At 65.1% G+C, this 18,426-nt stretch overlaps 2 protein-coding genes across 7 annotated transcripts in view; one reads left to right on the forward strand and one right to left on the reverse strand.

Annotated features, from left to right (window-relative positions):
* The window catches only part of CCM2 (CCM2 scaffold protein), a 61,209-nt gene extending 57,115 nt beyond the window's left edge, over window positions 1-4,094 (forward strand). For all 6 annotated transcript variants that reach the window (XM_059934278.1, XM_059934277.1, XM_059934281.1 and 3 more), the window contains 4 exons: window positions 1,259-1,316; window positions 1,662-1,800; window positions 2,488-2,626; window positions 3,598-4,094. In XM_059934278.1, the coding sequence (XP_059790261.1) occupies window positions 1,259-1,316; window positions 1,662-1,800; window positions 2,488-2,626; window positions 3,598-3,878 (617 nt within the window). In that variant the 3' untranslated portion in view covers window positions 3,879-4,094. The remainder of the gene's footprint in view (window positions 1-1,258; window positions 1,317-1,661; window positions 1,801-2,487; window positions 2,627-3,597) is intronic.
* Window positions 4,095-5,702: 1,608 nt separating this feature from the next.
* NACAD (NAC alpha domain containing) lies at window positions 5,703-15,490 on the reverse strand. Its single transcript, XM_059934283.1, has 8 exons — window positions 15,389-15,490; window positions 10,580-13,258; window positions 7,271-10,291; window positions 7,013-7,125; window positions 6,857-6,931; window positions 6,306-6,452; window positions 6,065-6,214; window positions 5,703-5,950 (listed from the first exon to the last, which is right to left on the reverse strand). Exons 1-8 carry the CDS (start codon window positions 15,453-15,455, stop codon window positions 5,732-5,734), a joined length of 6,471 nt encoding a protein of 2,156 aa, XP_059790266.1. The 5' UTR covers window positions 15,456-15,490; the 3' UTR covers window positions 5,703-5,731.
* Between the last annotated feature and the right edge of the window lie 2,936 nt (window positions 15,491-18,426).

Consider the following 18,426-nt stretch of genomic DNA (forward strand, 5'->3'; position numbering starts at 1 on the left):
GTCCTCTGCTGGTTTCTGCCTCGGGGCCTTCCTTGCCGGGTCAGTTCTCTCCTGCTGCTGTGACAGGTCACCCCGACTGAGCAGCTTGAGCCACACAGACTTAGTCTCTCATGGTTCTGTAGGTTCGAGCCCACCGTGGGTCTCACTGGCTCAAATCAGGGTGCGGGCCGGCGGCCTTCCTCCTGAGACTCCGGGGAGAAGCTGTTTCCTGCCTCTTCCAGCTTCCCGCGGCCTTCCTCCCTCCACGGTCACAGCCATGGTGGCATCTCTGACCTCCTGTTGTCGCAGCTCCGTCCGGCCCCTCCCCCTCCACACCGAAGGGCCCGGGGCACACGTCAAGCCCCCTCAGATAGCCCAGGGCGTCTTCCTGTCTCAGGGTCAGCTGCCCAGCAACCTCCAGCCCCGTCGCCACGTCACCTGGCACGTGCACCTGGGGTTTGGACGGGGGCATCTTGGGGCCATTATTGTGCTCACTGCACACTTCCCTCCCACTGCCAGAAACGTCCCTTTTCTCTCCCTGTCCCCTCCCCACTCCCACGTTTTCTGATCCCTTTTCTCTTAAAGCTTCGCTTGCTGCATGTGATGGTGCCTCGGCGTTCCTCCTCGTCTGTGTCACACGGACCTTAGGTCATCTCTTTGGTGTTGCCCAAGTAGCTGCTGTGTACCAGGCCCTTTGCTGGTCTGAGGGTCTCAGGCACCCTGAGGCCCCGTGTCTGTCCTCGGGGAGCAGCCGTCCACGTATGGAGCCTGGCTGGGTCCAGGCTGGGGCTCAGACCTGCCGGCTCTGATCGTGGCTTCTGCCCTCACCAGCTGTGTGGCATGGGGCAAGTTGCATAACCTCTCTGATTCAGTTCCTCATCTAAAAGTTGGAGCAGTGGTGATACCTGCTGGGATCAGAGAAGACAAAGTAGCACAGCCCCTAGGACGCTGCCGGACGTGGTGCCCACATCTACCAGTGGTGCTTCTCTTGTCCTGGCCATTGGGAAGCCCTCTCCAGCCCCGCCACATGGCACATCCTCCGAGAACCAGAGCATTGTCCTGCCTCCTGCCCAGCCCTGCAGCAGATGGTGCATCTCACAAGACCCCCAGGAGGAGCAGGCGTGGGTGCAGCCCAGGGGCCTGGCCGGCTCTGCCCACGAAGGCCTGCAGGCTCCCCACCGCCAGGGCTCTGCGTCTCCTGCTTAGAGCTTGGACACTGGACTCAGTGCCCCCTCCCTCACGTAACCAGAAGCTTCTGTGTTCTGCACTTTCTGCACAGACGACTCTTCCACAAAGGTGGACATGAAGGAGTCCTATGAGGCGGAAGCCAGCACTTTGTGAGTACCCCGCCCTGGTGGTGCCAGCATGGCTGCCTGGCTCCACCCTCCTCGTCGGTATCCCTCCCCCCCCCCGCCCCCTTCAGGAGCCTTCCAGTGAGTGGGCTCCCCAGGGTCACACCAGTGACATCATCGCTCCACTGAGACCCTGCTAGGCTGAGGGCCCCTTCTGGGTCCTTCCCTGCACGTGTCTTTCTCTGTCCGGCCCCGAGCCCCTCCCTCCATGACAGGCCCCCTCCTCCTCTCAGACCCTGGCCGTAACTGGGCCCCCGTGGGGGTCGAGGGTGCAGGCACGGGGCAGGGCTGGGGGGCCGCCCACCCACGGCTCGGCTCGCGTCCTTGCAGCTCCTTCCCCGAGTGTGCGCATGCAGGCGGCGTGTCGCCCTTGTCCTTCTGCATGCAGACGGCGCCCCACGCCAAGACCGTCAGTGAGAGCGAGCTGAGCGCCACGGCCGCCGAGCTGCTGCAGGACTACATGCTCACGGTACGCCGCCCGCCGCCGTCAGGAGACCCCGGCCCCAGAGGGCCCACGTGCTCTAGCAGGCCTGTGCTGGGGCCGGCGGGCCTTGGGGTTAGAATCTCCCTGCAGGGGTGGGGCAGGGTGGGGGGGAGGATGAAGGCGTGCTTCTCTGTGGGTGGGGCTGGGGTTGAGCGTGGGCGCCTTGCTTGCAACTGGGCCTCACTGCCTTTCTCTCCAGGTTAGTCTTTGGGGAGGGCGTGAGTTGGCCAAGGCCTGAGCATGTGGGCTGCTCTGGCCTCGGGCGCTGGACCACAGGCCTGTCCCTGGGTCTCTGGTGGTGGACGGTAGCAGAGGACCGGGTCACTCCTGGAAGGGCCAGATGGGCCTTGTCATCGCTCAGCAGATTCTTTTCCCCCCATCCCCCGACTTCACGTGATGTTCTCATTAGAAACTTGGTCAACTGGCTGAGCATCACTCTGGGCTCCAGGGTGCTGGTCGCTGCCCCCGGCAGTGGTGTGCAGACGCGCCCTCCGCCCGCTTGCGGTCAGCCTGGCCAGCCGCGGCTGCAGGTTAGGGCGGATGGTGCGGGCGCCTCTCTCTCCTGCCGGCCGGAGCAGTGGAGCTGCAGGTCCTCTGGGGTCGCGTGGGGTGTGGGCAGGGGGGGCGGCAGCGCCGGTCACCACCCCGCCCCGGGCCCGGCTCTCTCGGCAGCTGCGCACCAAGCTGTCATCGCAGGAGATCCAGCAGTTCGCGGCGCTGCTGCACGAGTACCGCGATGGAGCCTCGGTGCACGAGTTCTGCATCAACCTGCGGCAGCTCTACGGGGACAGCCGCAAGTTCCTGCTGCTCGGTGAGCGCTCGACGGACGGGGGCGCCGTGAGGAATGGGGCCAGCCAGCGAGGCCTGAGTGATGCGGCTGGGAGGGCTCGTCCCAGTGACGGGCGGGGACCTGCCCCCGGGGAAGCGGGAGGGGCCGCACAGGAGCCAGGCTGAGGGGGAGGTGGGCGCTGCGCTGCCTGGAGAGGGCCGGGGGAGGCTCTTCAAGGGAGGTGGCGCTTGAGCAGGTTTGCGAGGGTGGGCGGGAGCTTGCTGGGTGGAGGAGTGAAGACGCCATTCCCAGTGAAGAACGGCCTTAGCCGAGGCCCCGAGAGCTTAGCGCGGCGGGCGGGTGCTCAGGGCCTGCCGCGGACAGGGCCCTGGATGGCTGCGCACGCGCGCGAGGCCGGTAGCGCCTCTGCTTTCCCCACGCTGACCCCGGAGAACACGGCTGGTTGACGGTGGCTGGTGGAGGCTCCTGGGTCCTGGCTCTGCCCCCAATGGTCCGATGAGGGCGCGCTGCTCACGGGGGGTGAAGGGCTGGAGGCGGACCTGCTGCGTCCAGTCCGAGCTCTTGCTGACCCCACTGCCCCCTGGAGTCAGTCGCCAGCCAGGGCTGGGCTCCACGGCCCCTGTTTGTATTGTTCTCGCATAGGAGGGGGTGTCTTTCCAGGAAGTGGGTGGTCACCCAGGCGCTGGGAGCACGGCTGGGCGGCGGGGCCAGTGCTCGGAGCTCTGCGTCAGCCTCCCCTCCTCCCTCTCCTCTCCTCTCCCCTCCTCTCCTCCATCTGGAAACCTGTGCAGTGGGGCTTCTGTGAGGACTCAGGGGAGTGACGTGAGGGTGTGGCTCCCGGCCCACGCCTGCCCCGCTGCAGAGGCAGGGCCGGGCCAGGGCCCACGGCACCTGCCAGGGTCGGGCCAGACGCGGGCGAGTGGTGGGGTGGTCCCCCCAGGCCGTGGGCTTTGTGCGGGAGCCGCAGGGTCAGGTGTGCCGTGTGTGTGCAGGTCTGCGGCCCTTCATCCCTGAGAAGGACAGCCAGCACTTCGAGAACTTCCTGGAGACCATCGGGGTGAAGGACGGCCGCGGCATCATCACCGACAGCTTCGGCAGGTACCGACGGGCCATGAGCTCCACCTCCACCTCCACCTCCAACGGGAACAGGGCCGCGGGCAGCTCTGACGACCAGTCCGCGCCCTCGGAGGGGGACGAGTGGGACCGCATGATCTCGGACATCAGCAACGACATCGAGGCGCTGGGCTGCAGCATGGACCAGGACTCGGCCTGATGGCGCCGGGACCCCTGCCAGCCGCCCTCCCCGTGCGGGGCCCCGGGCGCAGGTGGCTCTACTGTGAAGGAGGCACCCTGGTGCTGGGGCGGAAGGCCGCGCTGCGCCCCCCTGCATGCCACCCTGCCTCGGGAGGGGGTCCTGTCAGCCAGACCCCGGACAGCTGTCATTTTGCACATGACGTTTCTATTGAAACTCTCAGAGACCTTAAAAGAAGTTTACTGCAATGTGAATAATTTATCTCTGCTAGCGTGTTCCTGCTCCAGTGGGGTAGGAGCCGGGGTGTGCGCTCTGGCCTCTGTCTGAGACCCGCACGCCCAGGCTGGGCACAGTGGGCTGGGCACTCATGCCCGCTGCCTAAGGGGAGGGCCTGATTTGGGGTTGTGGACACAGGGCAGAGAGCAGGTGTCCTAAGCACACGTGGACGTGAACATCAGGCCCCGCTGGCGGGACCTGGGCACTGGGCTGTCTGGGGGGCGCTGGCTGTCCTCCCCCCTCACCCAGGCCCCAGTCCCCGGCTCTCATCCAGTGTCAGGGTGGTCTCCACAGCAGACCTGCACACCACCCCTTCACCAGAAGTGCCGTCCCCACCCTGAGAGTGCGTCGTCTTGGAGCCCAGGGTCCCCGGTCGTCAGGAAGGCCGGTGGGGGGGCACTGTGCCCACCCCTTCAAGGCCGTTTGCCTCGGTCCCCCTTAGGACATGGGGAGGCAGTGGTGGTGACCCCAGGGCAGGGCCGTCGGGTTGCAGGCTGGGGCCTGGGCACTGCTGTGTGGGCGCGGGAGGGCCCAGCTCCAGGATTGCTTCCTCGCCCGCAAGACGCCTGCGCGTTGCTGCGAGGCCCCTGACCACGTGTGTGGGAAGCACCAGGCTCAGCAGGGTGGGTACTTGAGCCCCCAGGAGGGAGGGCAGGGCCGTGGGCTCTCGGTGAGGCCGTGTGGGAACCAGGCAGGGGGCTGCAGCCCCTAGGCTCCCCCCCTGCTGAGGGGTGGGGCAGGATGGGAGGAAGGGTCTCACACTTGGCTCTGGCCCCGGCTGTCCTGGAGCTGGTTGTGGGCCTGGGTTGGGCAAAGATAAGGGAGACCGTTGGTAGGTGTTGTCTCTAGGCGTGTGTGCAAATCAACCTGCCCTGGAAGCATCTGGAACAGCTAAAGATAGCCACCTAGTCCAGGGGCCGGCGCCTCCACAGCCCACCCTGGGCTTGAGCACAGAGGGGACCTGGTGTCCCAGGAACGTTCTGTGGCCGGTCAGGAACTGCTCCTCCACTCCGGGGGCTCCACCCACACGTGGCCTCCCGCTGTGTGGTCTCCCTCTTCTGTCCTGGGGCGTGGCTCCCACCCTGCGGATCCCTGGCCTTTGCAGGAGAGAGGAGAGGACACGGGGAGGACGGTGACTCCTAGAGCTGGGCCGTGGTGAGGGGCCAGGAACTTTGGGGCATGGACTGGTGAGTCCCTGAGCAGACGCTGCCTTCCTGCAGCTGCTGCGGCTCAGGGCCCCTGCAGAAACTTCTGAGCCCCTGCGTCTGGGGAGTTCCTTCCGGAAACTGCAGTCCCCAGGCCCATACGTGGGGCCGCAGCCAGGTGACTGGACTGCCCGCAATCTATGGGCAAGTTGGGTGCCCTGGGACACGGGGGAGGGACCGCCACCCTCTGGGACTTGGGGGAAGGACCGCCACCCTCCTTGGGGCCTGCGTGGCTTCCGGAAGCCTCTTCACGCTTCCTCCAATCCGTTTCGCCAGAGCCTGCGCTGGGGGAGCCTTTGGAGGAGCAGAGAGGCGATGAGGGGACACCGGTTTATTGAGCAGCAGAGCTGGGGGGCAGGGGTGGAGCCAGGTCTCTGGTCAGCAGCTACATTGTCAGCTCCTGCAGGAAGCGCACAAAGAGGGGGTCACGTTGTGTGAGGACACAGCGGAGACGGCAGCAAGGCGCCTGCGAGGGGGCCGGCCACTCACCATGATGGCGTTGACGATATCGCTCTGGTTGTCCCTCAGGGCCCGCACGGCCTTGGCCCTTGACACGTTGGCCTGCGCCATCACCAGCTCAATGTCCCGAAGCTCCAGCCCTGTCTCGTCCACCTGGAGCGGGGCAAGCAGGGAGGTGCTGCTGTAGCGGTCCCCTCCGCCGGGAAGGGGCCCCCAGGCGAAGCTGCCCCCCTTCGCGGGGCTGGGCCCTGTGCCCCTGGGCCTCACCTCCTCGTCCTCCTCCTCCTCTTCCTCCTCCTTGCACTCTGGCCTCACCCTCGGCCCAGGCGCTGACTCGGGGACCAGGGCGGAGGGCTCCGAGGGCACCTTGAACTTCTCAGCCGCAGCTCTGTGCACCTGCTGGGACAGGTCCTCGATCTGCAGCACAGAGCACGGCCGTCAGCCGAGCCCACGCCCCCGGCCCCCGGCCCCTATCCTCCACCCCGCGCCCACGGCCGGCCGGTTGGACCTTGGCCTCGCCGAAGACCACGTAGGTGTCCGAGGCCGGACTCTTAAAGACGTCAGGCTTGGCGATGACGAAGAGGATGTTCCTGGACTTCTGGATGGTGATCCTGGTGACGCCCTGGATCTGTCGTAAGCCCAGCTTGGACATCGCCTGGGGGCACAGCGGTCTCAGGCCTGGGCCTCAGCCCCAAAGGTCCCCGGTGGGGGCCGTGGGACGGGGAGGAGCAGGCCCGGGGGGAGGCGGCACACCGCCGGGGTCACAGGGGCTCTGCCACCGACTCCCGGGGACCCGCTGTGGACCCTCCCAGGTGCCCCCGTGTGTACAAGAGGGCGTCGGACTCGGGCTGAGAGGCCACGTCCGCTGACAGCGCAGGCCCGGTTACTTGCACGAGGTGCCCCGTTGTTACTGCCTCTACCCGGCGGCCCCTGCCAGTGGACCTCGTCGGCCATGGGCTGGGAGGGGCCCGTACGCAGCCAGCCCGTCCTGGGTGCTTGCGGTGCTGGCCAGCCCGCTCCCTCGCGGGGGAGCAGGGTCCCAGCAGGGCCCCAGCCCACCTTCCGGGCCTTCTTCTCACTGCGGCTCTGCTTGACTTTGGTGACGGTCTCCTCGCTCCCGCCGCCTGCCGGGGCCTGAGGAGCAGAGGGGTCTGAGCACCCGAGGGTGGGGCGTGGCGCCCTCCCAGGGGTGCGCGTCCCCCCGCGGCTGGGCACCTGGGCTGGGCACGGCGTGGTCTGCGGTCCCGAGGGGTCTTGCTCCTCCAGCTCGGCCGACGACTCCCCGTGGCTGTCCGAGTGCTGGCCGGAGCCCGGAGCCTGGGGTGAGTCTGAGGACAGGGGAGGTGTGAGGATGGCCTCCGCCCTGTGGACGGGGGCCTGGGGCGAGCAGCTCTGGCTCTGCGCCGGGGGGTGGCGTCCCTGCCCCTTGCAGCCCCCGGCTCAGGACACCGCTCCAGCCTGGATCCCCCTCACCTTCTTCCAAACTGTCCTGGTCATCCTGCTCGGCGGCTGGGAGCCCTCGAGGTCCGGCTGGGCTCCGGAGCCCGGAGCCAGGAGGCACTTGGCAGGGGGGCGAGATCCTCGAGGCCAGGTCTTTGGCATGGGTAGCCCCCTTGGGGGCCGCCTTGGGGCTGAGGAGGGGGGAGTGGGGCGGGAGGCTGACCTGCCCGGCCCCGGGGGGGTTCTTGGTCCCTGAGAAGGCAGCCACCGCCCGCTGGGCTCTTGCCCGTGGTGGTGGGAGTCCCAGGGAGCCCAGGGGCTCCTCGCCCTCCCCCAAGTCTTCCCCGGGGACCTGGCAAGGGCAGGGGGCAGGGGGTGCCGCGGGGGGCGGGACTGTCTGCATGAGGGCACCAGGAGCAGGGGACTCAGCGCCCTGGATGCCGTCTTGGGGTGCACTGGGCAGGCCCCCCGTGGGGCTTTGTGGCGGCTGCGGCGGGGAGGCGCCGAGGACTCCCAGTGCTGCCGGGGCCTGCTCTCCGCTGTGCGGGCCCCGCACGGGCTCTGGCTGCCTTGAGGGCAGCGGAAATGCCGGGGCAGGATCTTTGGGGCAGCTCCCTCCCCGCCTGGGTACAGCCCTTGATGGAGACTCCGGGCAGGAGCCCAGCCCAGCCTCTGAGGCCACAGCCACGGGAAGCCTGGGCCCCAGGGTGGCCCTTCCCTCCTCCACTGGGCTTGGGGGCCCCACCTGGCCAACCTCCAGGCTGGCAGCAGGACATGCCTCTGGGCTGCCGACGACTGCCTTTAGAACTCCACGCCCCTGGTTCTCAGCTCCCAGGGCCTCCTTTAGGGGCGAGCTGGGCTCAGCTCCGTCACCCCCATGCACACGGGCATCAGGACAGGCTCTCCGCTCAGGTGCCAGAAGGCCCTTGGCTACTTCCTCCCCACTGGAGTCAGGCTCTGGGGGACCTGGGGCCTCCGTGGCAGGCTCAGGTGCGTCTGGGGCCTCCGTGGCAGGCACAGGTATGTCTGGGGCCTCCGTGGCAGGCACAGGTACGTCTGGGGCGTCCGTGGCAGGCTCAGGTGCGTCTGGGGCCTCCGTGGCAGGCTCAGGTGCGTCTGGGGCGTCCGTGGCAGGCTCAGGTGCGTCTGGGGCATCCGTGGCAGGCACAGGTATGTCTGGGGCCTCCGTGGCAGGCTCAGGTGCGTCTGGGGCGTCCGTGGCAGGCTCAGGTGCGTCTGGGGCGTCCGTGGCAGGCTTGGAAGGGCCTGCATCTCCGTCCAAGGGTATCCGAGCATCTGCAGCTGGCTCCAGGACACCCAGATGGATCTGATCCAAGACCAGAGAGTCTGAGCCTCCAGTGTGGTCTGGGTCCCTTTTCTCAGGCGCTGGCCTCAGTTCCAAAGTCTTGCCTCCTTTCTGTTGGGCTGTGGTGGCCATGGGCTCTGTCCCTAGGGTGTAGCCTGTGTCAGCCTGCAAGGCCTGAGGGCTGGCCTTGGTGGCAGATCCTTGACTAGAGGGGAGGCCTGCATCCTGCAGGGGCAGAGGTGCTGTCAGGGCCACTTCTTCTGGCTGGGGCTCAGGGCTGGCCTCAGAGGCAGATCCCTGGACTGAGGGGAGGCCTGCATCCTGCAGGGGCAAGGATGCCATCAGGTCCACTTCTGACTGGGGTTCAGGGCTGGCCTCGTAGGCAGATCCCTGGACTGAGGGAAGGCCTGCATCCTGCAGGGGCGGAGATGCGGTCAGGTCCACTTCTTCCGACTGGCGCTCAGGGCTGGCCTCGGAGGCAGATCCCTGGATCGAGGGAAGGCCTGCATCTTGCAGGGGCAAGGATGCCATCAGGTCCACTTCTGACTGGGGTTCAGGGCTGGCCTCGGAGGCAGATCCCTGGACTGAGGGAAGGCCTGCATCCTGCAGGGGCGGGGATGCGGTCAGGTCCACTTCTTCCGACTGAGGCTCGGGGCTGGCCTTGGAGGAAGATCTCTGGACCAAAGGGAGGTCTGCATCCTGCAGGGGCTGGAATGCTGTCAGGTCCACTTCTTCTGGCTGGGGCTCAGGGCTGGGTTCGGAGGCAGATACCTGGACCGAGGGGAGGCCTGCATCCTGCAGGGGCAGGAATGCTGTCAGGTCCACTTCTTCCAACTGGGGCTCAGGGCTGGCTTCAGAGGCAGATCCTTGGCCAGAGGGTAGGCCTTCATCCTGCAGGGGCTGGGATGCTATCAGGTCCACTTCTTCTGGCTGGGGCTCGGGGCTGGTCTCGGAGGCAGATCCCTGGACCAAAGAGAGGCCTGCATCCTGCAGGGGCGGGGATGCCATCAGGTCCACTTCTTCTGGCTGGGGCTCAGGGCTGGCCTCGGAAGAAGATCCCTGGACCAAAGAGAGGCCTGCATCCTGCAGGGGCAAGGATGCCATCAGGTCCACTTCTTCTGGCTGGGGCTCAGGGCTGGCCTCGGAGGCAGATCCCTGGACCAAAGAGAGGCCTGCATCCTGCAGGGGCAAGGATGCCATCAGGTCCACTTCTTCTGACTGGGGCTCAGGGCTGGCCTCGGAGGCAGATCCTTGGCCAGAGGAGAGGCCTGCATCCTGCAGGGACAAGGATGCCATCAGGTCCACTTCTTCTGTCTGGGGCTCAGGGCTGGCCTTGGAGGCAGATCCTTGGCCAGAGGAGAGGCCTGCATCCTGCAGGGGCAAGGATGCCATCAGGTCCACTTCTTCTGTCTGGGGCTCAGGGCTGGCCTCGGAGGCAGATCCTTGGCCAGAGGAGAGGCCTGCATCCTGCAGGGGCAAGGATGCCATCAGGTCCACTTCTTCCAGCTGGGGCTCAGGGCTGGTCTCGGAGGCAGATCCCTGGACTGAGGGAAGGGCTGCATCCTGCAGGGGCAAGGATGTCATCAGGTCCACTTCTTCTGGCTGGGGCTCAGGGCTGGTCTCGGAGGCAGATCCCTGGACTGAGGGAAGGCCTGCATCCTGCAGGGACAGGGATGCCATCAGGTCCACTTCTTCTGACTGGGGCTCAGGGCTGGCCTCGGAGGCAGATCCCTGGATCGAGGGAAGGCCTGCATCCTGCAGGGGCGGGGATGCCGTCAGGTCCCCTTCTTCTGACTGGGGCTCAGGGCTGGTCTCGGAGGCAGATCCCTGTACCAAAGAGAGGCCTGCATCCTGCAGGGGCAAGGATGCCATCAGGTCCACTTCTTCTGGCTGGGGCTCAGGGCTGGCCTCGGAAGAAGATCCCTGGACCAAAGAGAGGCCTGCATCTTGCAGCGGCAAGGATGGCATCAGGTCCAATTCTTCCGGCTGGGGCTCAGGGCTGGTCTCGGAGGCAGATCCTTGGCCACAGGAGAGGCCTGCATCCTGCAGGGGCAAGAATGCCATCAGGTCCACTTCTTCCGGCTGGGGCTCAGGGCTGGTCTCAGAGGCAGATCCTTGGCCAGAGCGGAGGCCTGCATCCTGCAGGGGCAAGGATGCCGTCAGGTCCACTTCTTCTGGCTGGGGCTCAGGGCTGGCCTGGGGGGCAGATCCCTGGCAATAGGGGAGGTCTGCATTCTGCAGGGGCAAGGATGCCGTCAGGTCCACTTCTTCTGGCTGGGGCTCAGGGCTGGCCTGGGGGGCAGATCCCTGGCCATAGGGGAGGTCTGCATCCTGCAGGGGCAAGGATGCCGTCAGGTCCACTTCTTCTGGCTGGGGCTCAGGGCTGGCCTGGGGGGCAGATCCCTGGCCATAGGGGAGGTCTGCATCCTGCAGGGGCAAGGATGCCGTCAGGTCCACTTCTTCTGGCTGGGGCTCAGGGCTGGCCTGGGGGGCAGATCCCTGGCCATAGGGGAGGTCTGCATCCTGCAGGGGCAAGGATGCCATCAGGTCCACTTCTTCTGGCTGGGGCTCAGGGCTGGCCTGGGGCTCAAATCCCTGGCCAGTGGGGAGGTCTGCATCCTGCAGGGGCAAGGATGCCGTCAGGTCCACTTCTTCTGGCTGGGGCTCAGGGCTGGCCTGGGGCTCAAATCCCTGGCCAGTGGGGAGGTCTGCATCCTGCAGGGGCAAGGATGCCGTCAGGTCCACTTCTTCCGGCTGGGGCTCAGGGCTGGCCTGGGGGGCAGATCCCTGGCCATAGGGGAGGTCTGCATCCTGCAGGGACAAGGATGCCGTCAGGTCCACTTCTTCTGGCTGGGGCTCAGGGCTGGCCTGGGGGGCAGATCCCTGGCCATAGGGGAGGTCTGCATCCTGCAGGGGCAAGGATGCCGTCAGGTCCACTTCTTCTGGCTGGGGCTCAGGGCTGGCCTGGGGGGCAGATCCCTGGCAATAGGGGAGGTCTGCATTCTGCAGGGGCAAGGATGCCGTCAGGTCCACTTCTGGCTGGGGCTCAGGGCTGGCCTGGGGCTCAGATCCCTGGCCATAGGGGAGGTCTGCATCCTGCAGGGGCAAGGATGCCGTCAGGTCCACTTCTTCTGGCTGGGGCTCAGGGCTGCCTGCAGCGGCAAACCCCTGGCCTGTTTCTTCCTTCAGGTTCTGCAGAGAGTCGAGGCCCGCCTCTGCCTTCGAAGTCTGGGGCTCTAAGCCTAAGGCAGCGCCGCGTCCCTCCTGCAGGGACTGAGGTGTGATTGTGGCAACAGGTGGTGCCATGGTGGAGCCTGCCTCTGCTGCCCAGGCCTGAGGGGTCACCCCAGTGAGGCCTGGGGCTTTCTGTGGGGCCTGAGGGGCCATAGCAGCAGCGGACAGCTGGCCTGGAGCGGGGCCCACCTCGGTTATATCGGAGATGGGTTCCTGGCTCTTGGCAGCCCGGCCAACCTCTCCCTCGGACACCCCAAGAGTGGGCTCTGGGCCCCAGGAGGCGGCCTCACCAGGGCTGTCCTGGAGCAGGGTGGCGGGCTGTGCGTGGGGCTCCCCGCTGTACAGTCTCTCATCATCACCCCCCGCGTAGGAGGCCGAGTCGGGGTCAGAGGAGGTGGCCGAGGTGTCATCTCGGAAGGCGAAGGCCTCGTCCACGCCCTCAGTGATGGACAGGTCGGACAGCGACTGCAGGGAGGACGCGAACGTGCTGTCGTCCTCGCCCTCCCCGGCCAGGTCCCCTCGGGGCAGGGGGGCCTCCTGCTCGTCCTCCTCCTCCTGCTCCTCTTCCTGCCCCTCCGCCTCTTCCTCGGGGGGCAGCGGCGTCACCTCTACAGCCTCCACCTGGAAGATGAGGCTGCCCTGGAAGGGCAGGAGGGACGCAGGGATCATCGGGTCATTGGCCAGGAAGTCCAGCTCGAAGAAGTGGCCCTCCTGGCCCCAGGAAGAGCTGCTGTCTGCCGAGAGGCTGGACTCTGGGGACGAGGTGTCCGGGGTCCCGGCAGGGGGCAGCTCCCTCTCATCGGCCACAGAGCCAGGTGGGGAGAAGCCCCAGCCTGAGGGCACGTCCAGCCCTTCAGCCGGGGCCTGCAGGCTCACGGAGCAGGATGCGGACGAGGCCCAGCTGTCCCCGTCCGCCGTGATGTAGGAGCCTGAGGGCGAGGCTGGCGGCGAGTCCCCCAGCTCAGCCTGGGCATCTTGGGCATCCCTGTGGGGCCCGGGGCCAGGGAGCAGGGTGGAGGCTGTCTCGGTCGGGGTGGAGGGAGGGGTGAAGTAGGAATCGGAGTCTGGGGCAGGGGAAGGCACAGGAGGGTCACCCTGAGAACACAACTCGGGGGGTGGGTTCAGGCTGGCGTGCCCACCCTCCCAGTCCCTGAGCTCTGGCAGGGTTGCCCTGGGCAGTGGGGGTGCCCGGCACGTCTCCTCGCCCATCACAATCCGGGGCTCCAGGGAGGCTGGGAGAGGACCTTCAGCAGGCCGAACCTCGGGGGGCCCCGGGCTGGGGCCGCCCTCTGCCTGGACTGCCCAGGCCGAGGGGGCGCGTCCCGGCCCTGCATCCCAGCTGGCTCCGTCAGGCGGGGGCCGGGCACCCGGCTTGCTGGGCAGGAACGTGAGAGCCAGGGCACTGGGCTCAGGGCTCAGGACACAGTGCTCCAGCTGGTCCCCCCTCGGGGTGGTAGCCGCAGCCGCATCGCAGGACAGATCTGTGGAGAGAGAAGGGCGTGAGAAGGGCAGGCATCTTGCCTGAGAAGCAGCTCCCAGCCTGCAGCCGGCCCTCCCTCAGACGGGAGTTGAGCACAGGGCTGGGGGCCTGCAGGGGTGGGTGTCCGCTGAAAAGAGAGGTCACGAGAGGGAAAGGCAATTGCTGTGCCTGGGGGAGGATTTCCAGGAGTTCTGACCACGGTGAGCAGCTTGAGGTCTGGCTCTTCTCTGAGACACTCGGTAAAGATGAGACCAGCTCCCGTCGCCTCGGACACTAGCCTGCTGACTCGTTGCCCGTAATCTGCGCTGCCTCGGCCGGGCTTGCCAGGAGAGGCCTGCTCATGACCCCCCAGGTCAGTGAGCCCCCAGGGAGTAGGAGGCCTGTGCTCCACTCAGCTCTGGAATATTCCAGATCTCACGCCTGCTGTGAAGTGGGGCTCTTGCTTCTCTGCCTCATCTCTCCCCTTTCCTCGCCGCCCGCACCCGAGGCCAAGCTGTCGGGGACTCCCTGGGCTCCACCCCACCCCTGTTCCCCGAGCTGGCACGTGCACGAGGGGAAGCAGGGGCCACGGCGTGCGGTCCTCAGGCAGGACGTCCCAGCTCAGCCAGAGGCCGTGCTGGCAGTGGTGCTGGCCCTCTGGGGGAGCAGAGGCGGCCCTGCCCTGCCCTGTATGCAGCCGTTGGGGGCTGAGAGAGCGTCCAGCTGAGGCTCCACGATGGCAGCCACTCCGCAGGGCTGGCAGGGCTGGCCCCCTCTGCCAGAGACATTTGTGGGGCGTCCCACGGCAGTGGACAGGGGCTGCCCAGGCCCCGGCCACATTCTCTGGAGGATTCCTGTTCTACCATGCTCACCCAAGACCTCCCACAAGTACATCTCCTGTGCCTCAGCTTTCAGTCTGCAAAGGGGAGTGTCTGCCAGGATTAGAGGGGAGCTTACGCAGGGGCATCCCCCCCGCCCAGGTTGCCCATCGGCTGCAGCAGTGGCAGAACCTGGGCCCTTGGGCCACACTCCTGGGGCCAGGGGGTCCTGAGAAGGGGGTCCTTTGGGTCCACTGGAGTGTGATGAATACCTAACCCCTGGAGGTGGGTGTGGCAGGCAGGGCTGGGTGCTGGAGACCAGGCTCTTGGCAGTGAGCCTGGTGTGGTACCCCTCTGCACCGCACTGGACTCCAGGGCCCCAGGGCAGCCGTAGGGTGGAGCTGGGCCAAGGGGGCAGAGGAAGGGAAGCCAGAGGTCATAAGGCTTTTGTGCCTCATCCAAGGTCGCCAAACAGTCCAAGCAGAGCCAGCCCCACCGCACTTTACCGGACCCAGAGGGAGGCCAGGCCCCTGGACCCAGCCCTGGTTTCATCCCCAGGGGACTTCTCACCCACAGTCAGGTGCCCTTGGCCCTCCCGGAGCCTCACATGGCTGACCTCCTGCCTGGTGGCCATCCCTGGCTGGTTTTTCCAGGCCCAGGCAGATTCCCTCCCACACTTGCTGACTGAGTTTCTCCAAGGATTCGGGCCTGCACTCCAGGGCTACTGCTCCCCAGGCCATGCTCCCCCAGGGCCTCCCACATTCCAGACCTCAGCCGGCAACTCCAGCTTCCCCAGGCTCCAGCTCCAGCCCTGTTCCTCCCTCCTGAGCCAGGACCAGTCGCCAGCCCTGAGGCGGCTCTCAAGCATCTGGAGGGGCGGATGCCCCGCGCATCCCCAGTGGCCGGGGTGCAGTTGACAACCCGCAGCCTCCAGTCCAGAGCTGCAGGGGCCTCGAGGCCCCCTGCTCCCCTCAGACAATGGGGCGCGGCAGGGGGCCCTGGCGGGGAGCGCACGGAGCCCTGGACGGTCGAAGGCCTTCAAGTCGCTTCTGGCTCCTGGAGGACATCCCTGCTCCACCCCGCCCTTCCCTGCAGTCCTGAGTGGGAGACAGGGCTGGGCTAGGATTCCGGTGCCCGGAGGGGCAGGGGACCAAGGAAGGGGACGGAGCCGGGATGGAGAAGGGAGAGGGACGGAGAGAGAGCGAGGAGCGGAGAGGAAACGGGGACGGAGATGGTACGGGGACAGGGACGCCGAGAGAGGGGTGGAGAGGGGACGGGGACGACGGGAGGGGTTGGCGGAGACACTCGCAGGCGGGAGAGCCCCGCGGCCTCACCTGTGCGGGGCCCTGTTCCGCCCGCCTCCGGCAGCAGCAGCTCGGCGCGGGCAGCTTCCCCCGGCATGGCCTGGCCGTACGCCCGTCCCTCCGTCCCCTGTCTGTCCGTGAGTCCGTCCCGCGGAGCCTGCGCGGCCACCGCCCCTCGGCCGGGGGGTGAAGGGGGTCAGTGGATGACGTCAGCGCCGCCCCGCCCGCCCACCGCCCCGAGTGAGCGTGCGCGGGCGCGCCAGGCACTGCGGTGCGCCGGGAGCGGAGGGGGTGGGACAGCCTCCTTCCCTCCCCATACCCCACCCCGGCTGCACTCTCCACCCGCGGTCCGCGGCCCCGCCTTTCCCGCAGCATCACCTCTCCGCCCCCACTAACGGGAGAGGGGTTCAGGGCCAGTCGGAGGCGTCAGCCCTTAGCCGGGTCGGAAAGAGGCAGAGGGTCGCCAGAATTCGGCGTGCGGGGCCGGGGGGGTGTTGGAGGTTCTGGGGGGCCGGGCGCTTTGGGGGAGGCGGCGGCGTAGTACCCCTGCTCGAACTCCCGGACCCCAGCTGCCCGGGCAGGGGTCCCCAGCCTAACCCGACGCCTCCATCCAAGAGGAGAGCTGACGCCGCAGCTCCTCACTGATTGGCTGGTCCTCGCACGTCGGTCTCCGTGGCAACCGCCTCCCGGCTCTATGGCAACCAGAGCCGGCTGGCGGGAGCGCAACAGGGAAGGTAGCCCCAGCGGAGCTCCGGGCTGACTGGTCTCCGGGGCTCCCCGCAGCTCAGCGCTGTCCCACCCTTCAGCTCTCGGGCAATGGAGGGAAGATGGAGAAACACGCCTTCCTCCATTCTCAGCAACCGCCCCTGCCACACCCCCGAGGACGCAAACCCTCCCCGAGCTCTCCGGAGATGCGCCCTTGCTTCCACGCAGGCCCGCCTGCACTCAGATTCGCCGAGCATCCGCCCTGTGCCAGGCTCCGGGAGACAGATGAACATTGTCACCACCCCAGAGATAGACGGGGGCGGGGGCAGGTAATCAGAGCGGCCATTGTTGCGGAGGGAGTCTCCTCCATCTTCAATCTTCTGTTGGCTCTACCCCAGAGCCCACGGAGCCAGGGGCTGCCTGCTGGGCATCTCCCCGGTGCACCAGGCACCAGACACATCATGTCCCAATCTAAGCCCTGCATCTTGCATCCCTCTCTGTCACTGGAAATCTATCCATCTATCCCACTGGTGGGGGACTCCTCTTCTTCCTCCCTTTCCTCCACACCCATCTTCACCCTCTTGGGTCTTGGAAGCATCCAAGAGTTTCTAAGTTGCTCCTTCAGGGAATTCCCTGGCGGTCCAGTGGTTAGGACTTGGCACTTTCACTGTTGGGTCCCGGGTTCAATCCCTGGTAGGGGAACTAAGATCCCACAAGCTGCGGCACAGCCGGGAAAAAAAAAAAAAAAAAAAGTTGCCTCCTCCTAAGGCCCCTTTCTCATCGCCTCAGCTGAGTCCTTCATAAGTCTCACTTCTCTGCCAACCCCTATGGCATGAGCTCGTCTCCCTGCTCCTCCTGACTAACCGAGGAAAAATGCAGGAAATTAGAGACCACCAAAACTGAACTCTCAAAGATGAAAAGAGGAAGGTGAGCTGGTGAGGGACCCCAGGACTGGAGCAACAGCAGAGCAGCCCACCCAACAGAAGGGGACCCAAGCCCGGCATTTCCTAACCCACCCCTCCTCCCCACACACAGCTGCTACCAGGAGGAGGACCAGGTATTCATCCTCATGTGGACGGGAGTCTGTCACGATTCTAGGGAGTCTGGCAGAACTGGTACGAAGATCAAGGGAAGTCTCCTGATATGGGGCCAAGGGAAGCACATTCCTCCCCGCACCGTGCCCCACCTCACTCAGGCTCCTGGCCCCCACCCAGAGACCCCGTCCCCAACCCAAGTCACAGGATGGTCCAGCCTAGGAAGTGCCTCCCACCCATTCGAGAGCACCAGCAGGGCCCAGCGGCATGAGACCAGCACAGTGCAAGAAAGCCCCTGAATGTTATACTGTCCTTAGAACCGCAGGCCGTGAAAGCAGCCCAGGACCTGCATCTTGAACCCAAACAGGATGACTGCCTGCTAAAATTAAAAATTTGAACATAATAGCCTGTCTGGGATACAATTAAAAAGAAAAATCACCCATCACACCGGGGAAATCAGGGAAGAACCCAACAACCAGGAAAATCACATCTAGAAGAAGAAAAATTTTTAAGAAACACAGAACTGAACTGAATGAAGATAAAAATACAAAATATCAAATTATGTGGTCTGCAGGTAACAGTGCTAAGAGGAATATTTACAGCACATCAGAAAAGAGGAAAGGTCTCAAATCAATCATCTAAGTTCCTACCTCAGGAAACTAGGAAAAGAAGGGCAAAATAAACTAAAACAAGCAGAAAGAAGGAAATAAAGTCAAGAGCAGAAATCAATGAAACTGAAAACAGGAAAACAACAGAGGAAATCAATGAAACAAAAAAGAATAGTTCTTTGGAAAATTGATAAAATTGCAAGATGGACAAAAATAGAGAAGACACAAATGACCAGTATGCAATGGGGGCTATGATGGTTAATTTTATGTGTTAACTTGACTGGGCTTAGGGGTGCCGTTAGCCCGTTAAATGCTATTTCTGGGTGTGTATGTGAGGGCATCTCTGGAGATTAGCATCTAATTCAGTAGACTGAGTAGAGATCCGCCCTCACCAATGTGGGTGGGCATCAGCCAATCCGCTGGGGTGGGGTCAGAGAGAAACAAAAAGATGAAGGAATGGTGGATTCACTCTCTCTTCTTGAGCTGGGATGTCCTTCTCCTACCCTCGGACATTGGACTCCAGGGCTGATACCAGTGACACGCCACCCCACACCCCTCCCCGTTCTCAGGCTTTTGCAGTTGGACTGAATTTATACCAATGACTATGGTTTTCCTGGTTCTCCAGCTTGAGAAATGCAAATCATGGGACTTTTTGGCCTTCATAACTGCAGAGCCAATTCCTGTAATAAATCTCCACTTACATTTTTCTCTCTCATATATT

This window comes from Balaenoptera ricei, chromosome 9 (assembly GCF_028023285.1).
Source record: "Balaenoptera ricei isolate mBalRic1 chromosome 9, mBalRic1.hap2, whole genome shotgun sequence".
NCBI lineage: Eukaryota > Metazoa > Chordata > Mammalia > Artiodactyla > Balaenopteridae > Balaenoptera > Balaenoptera ricei.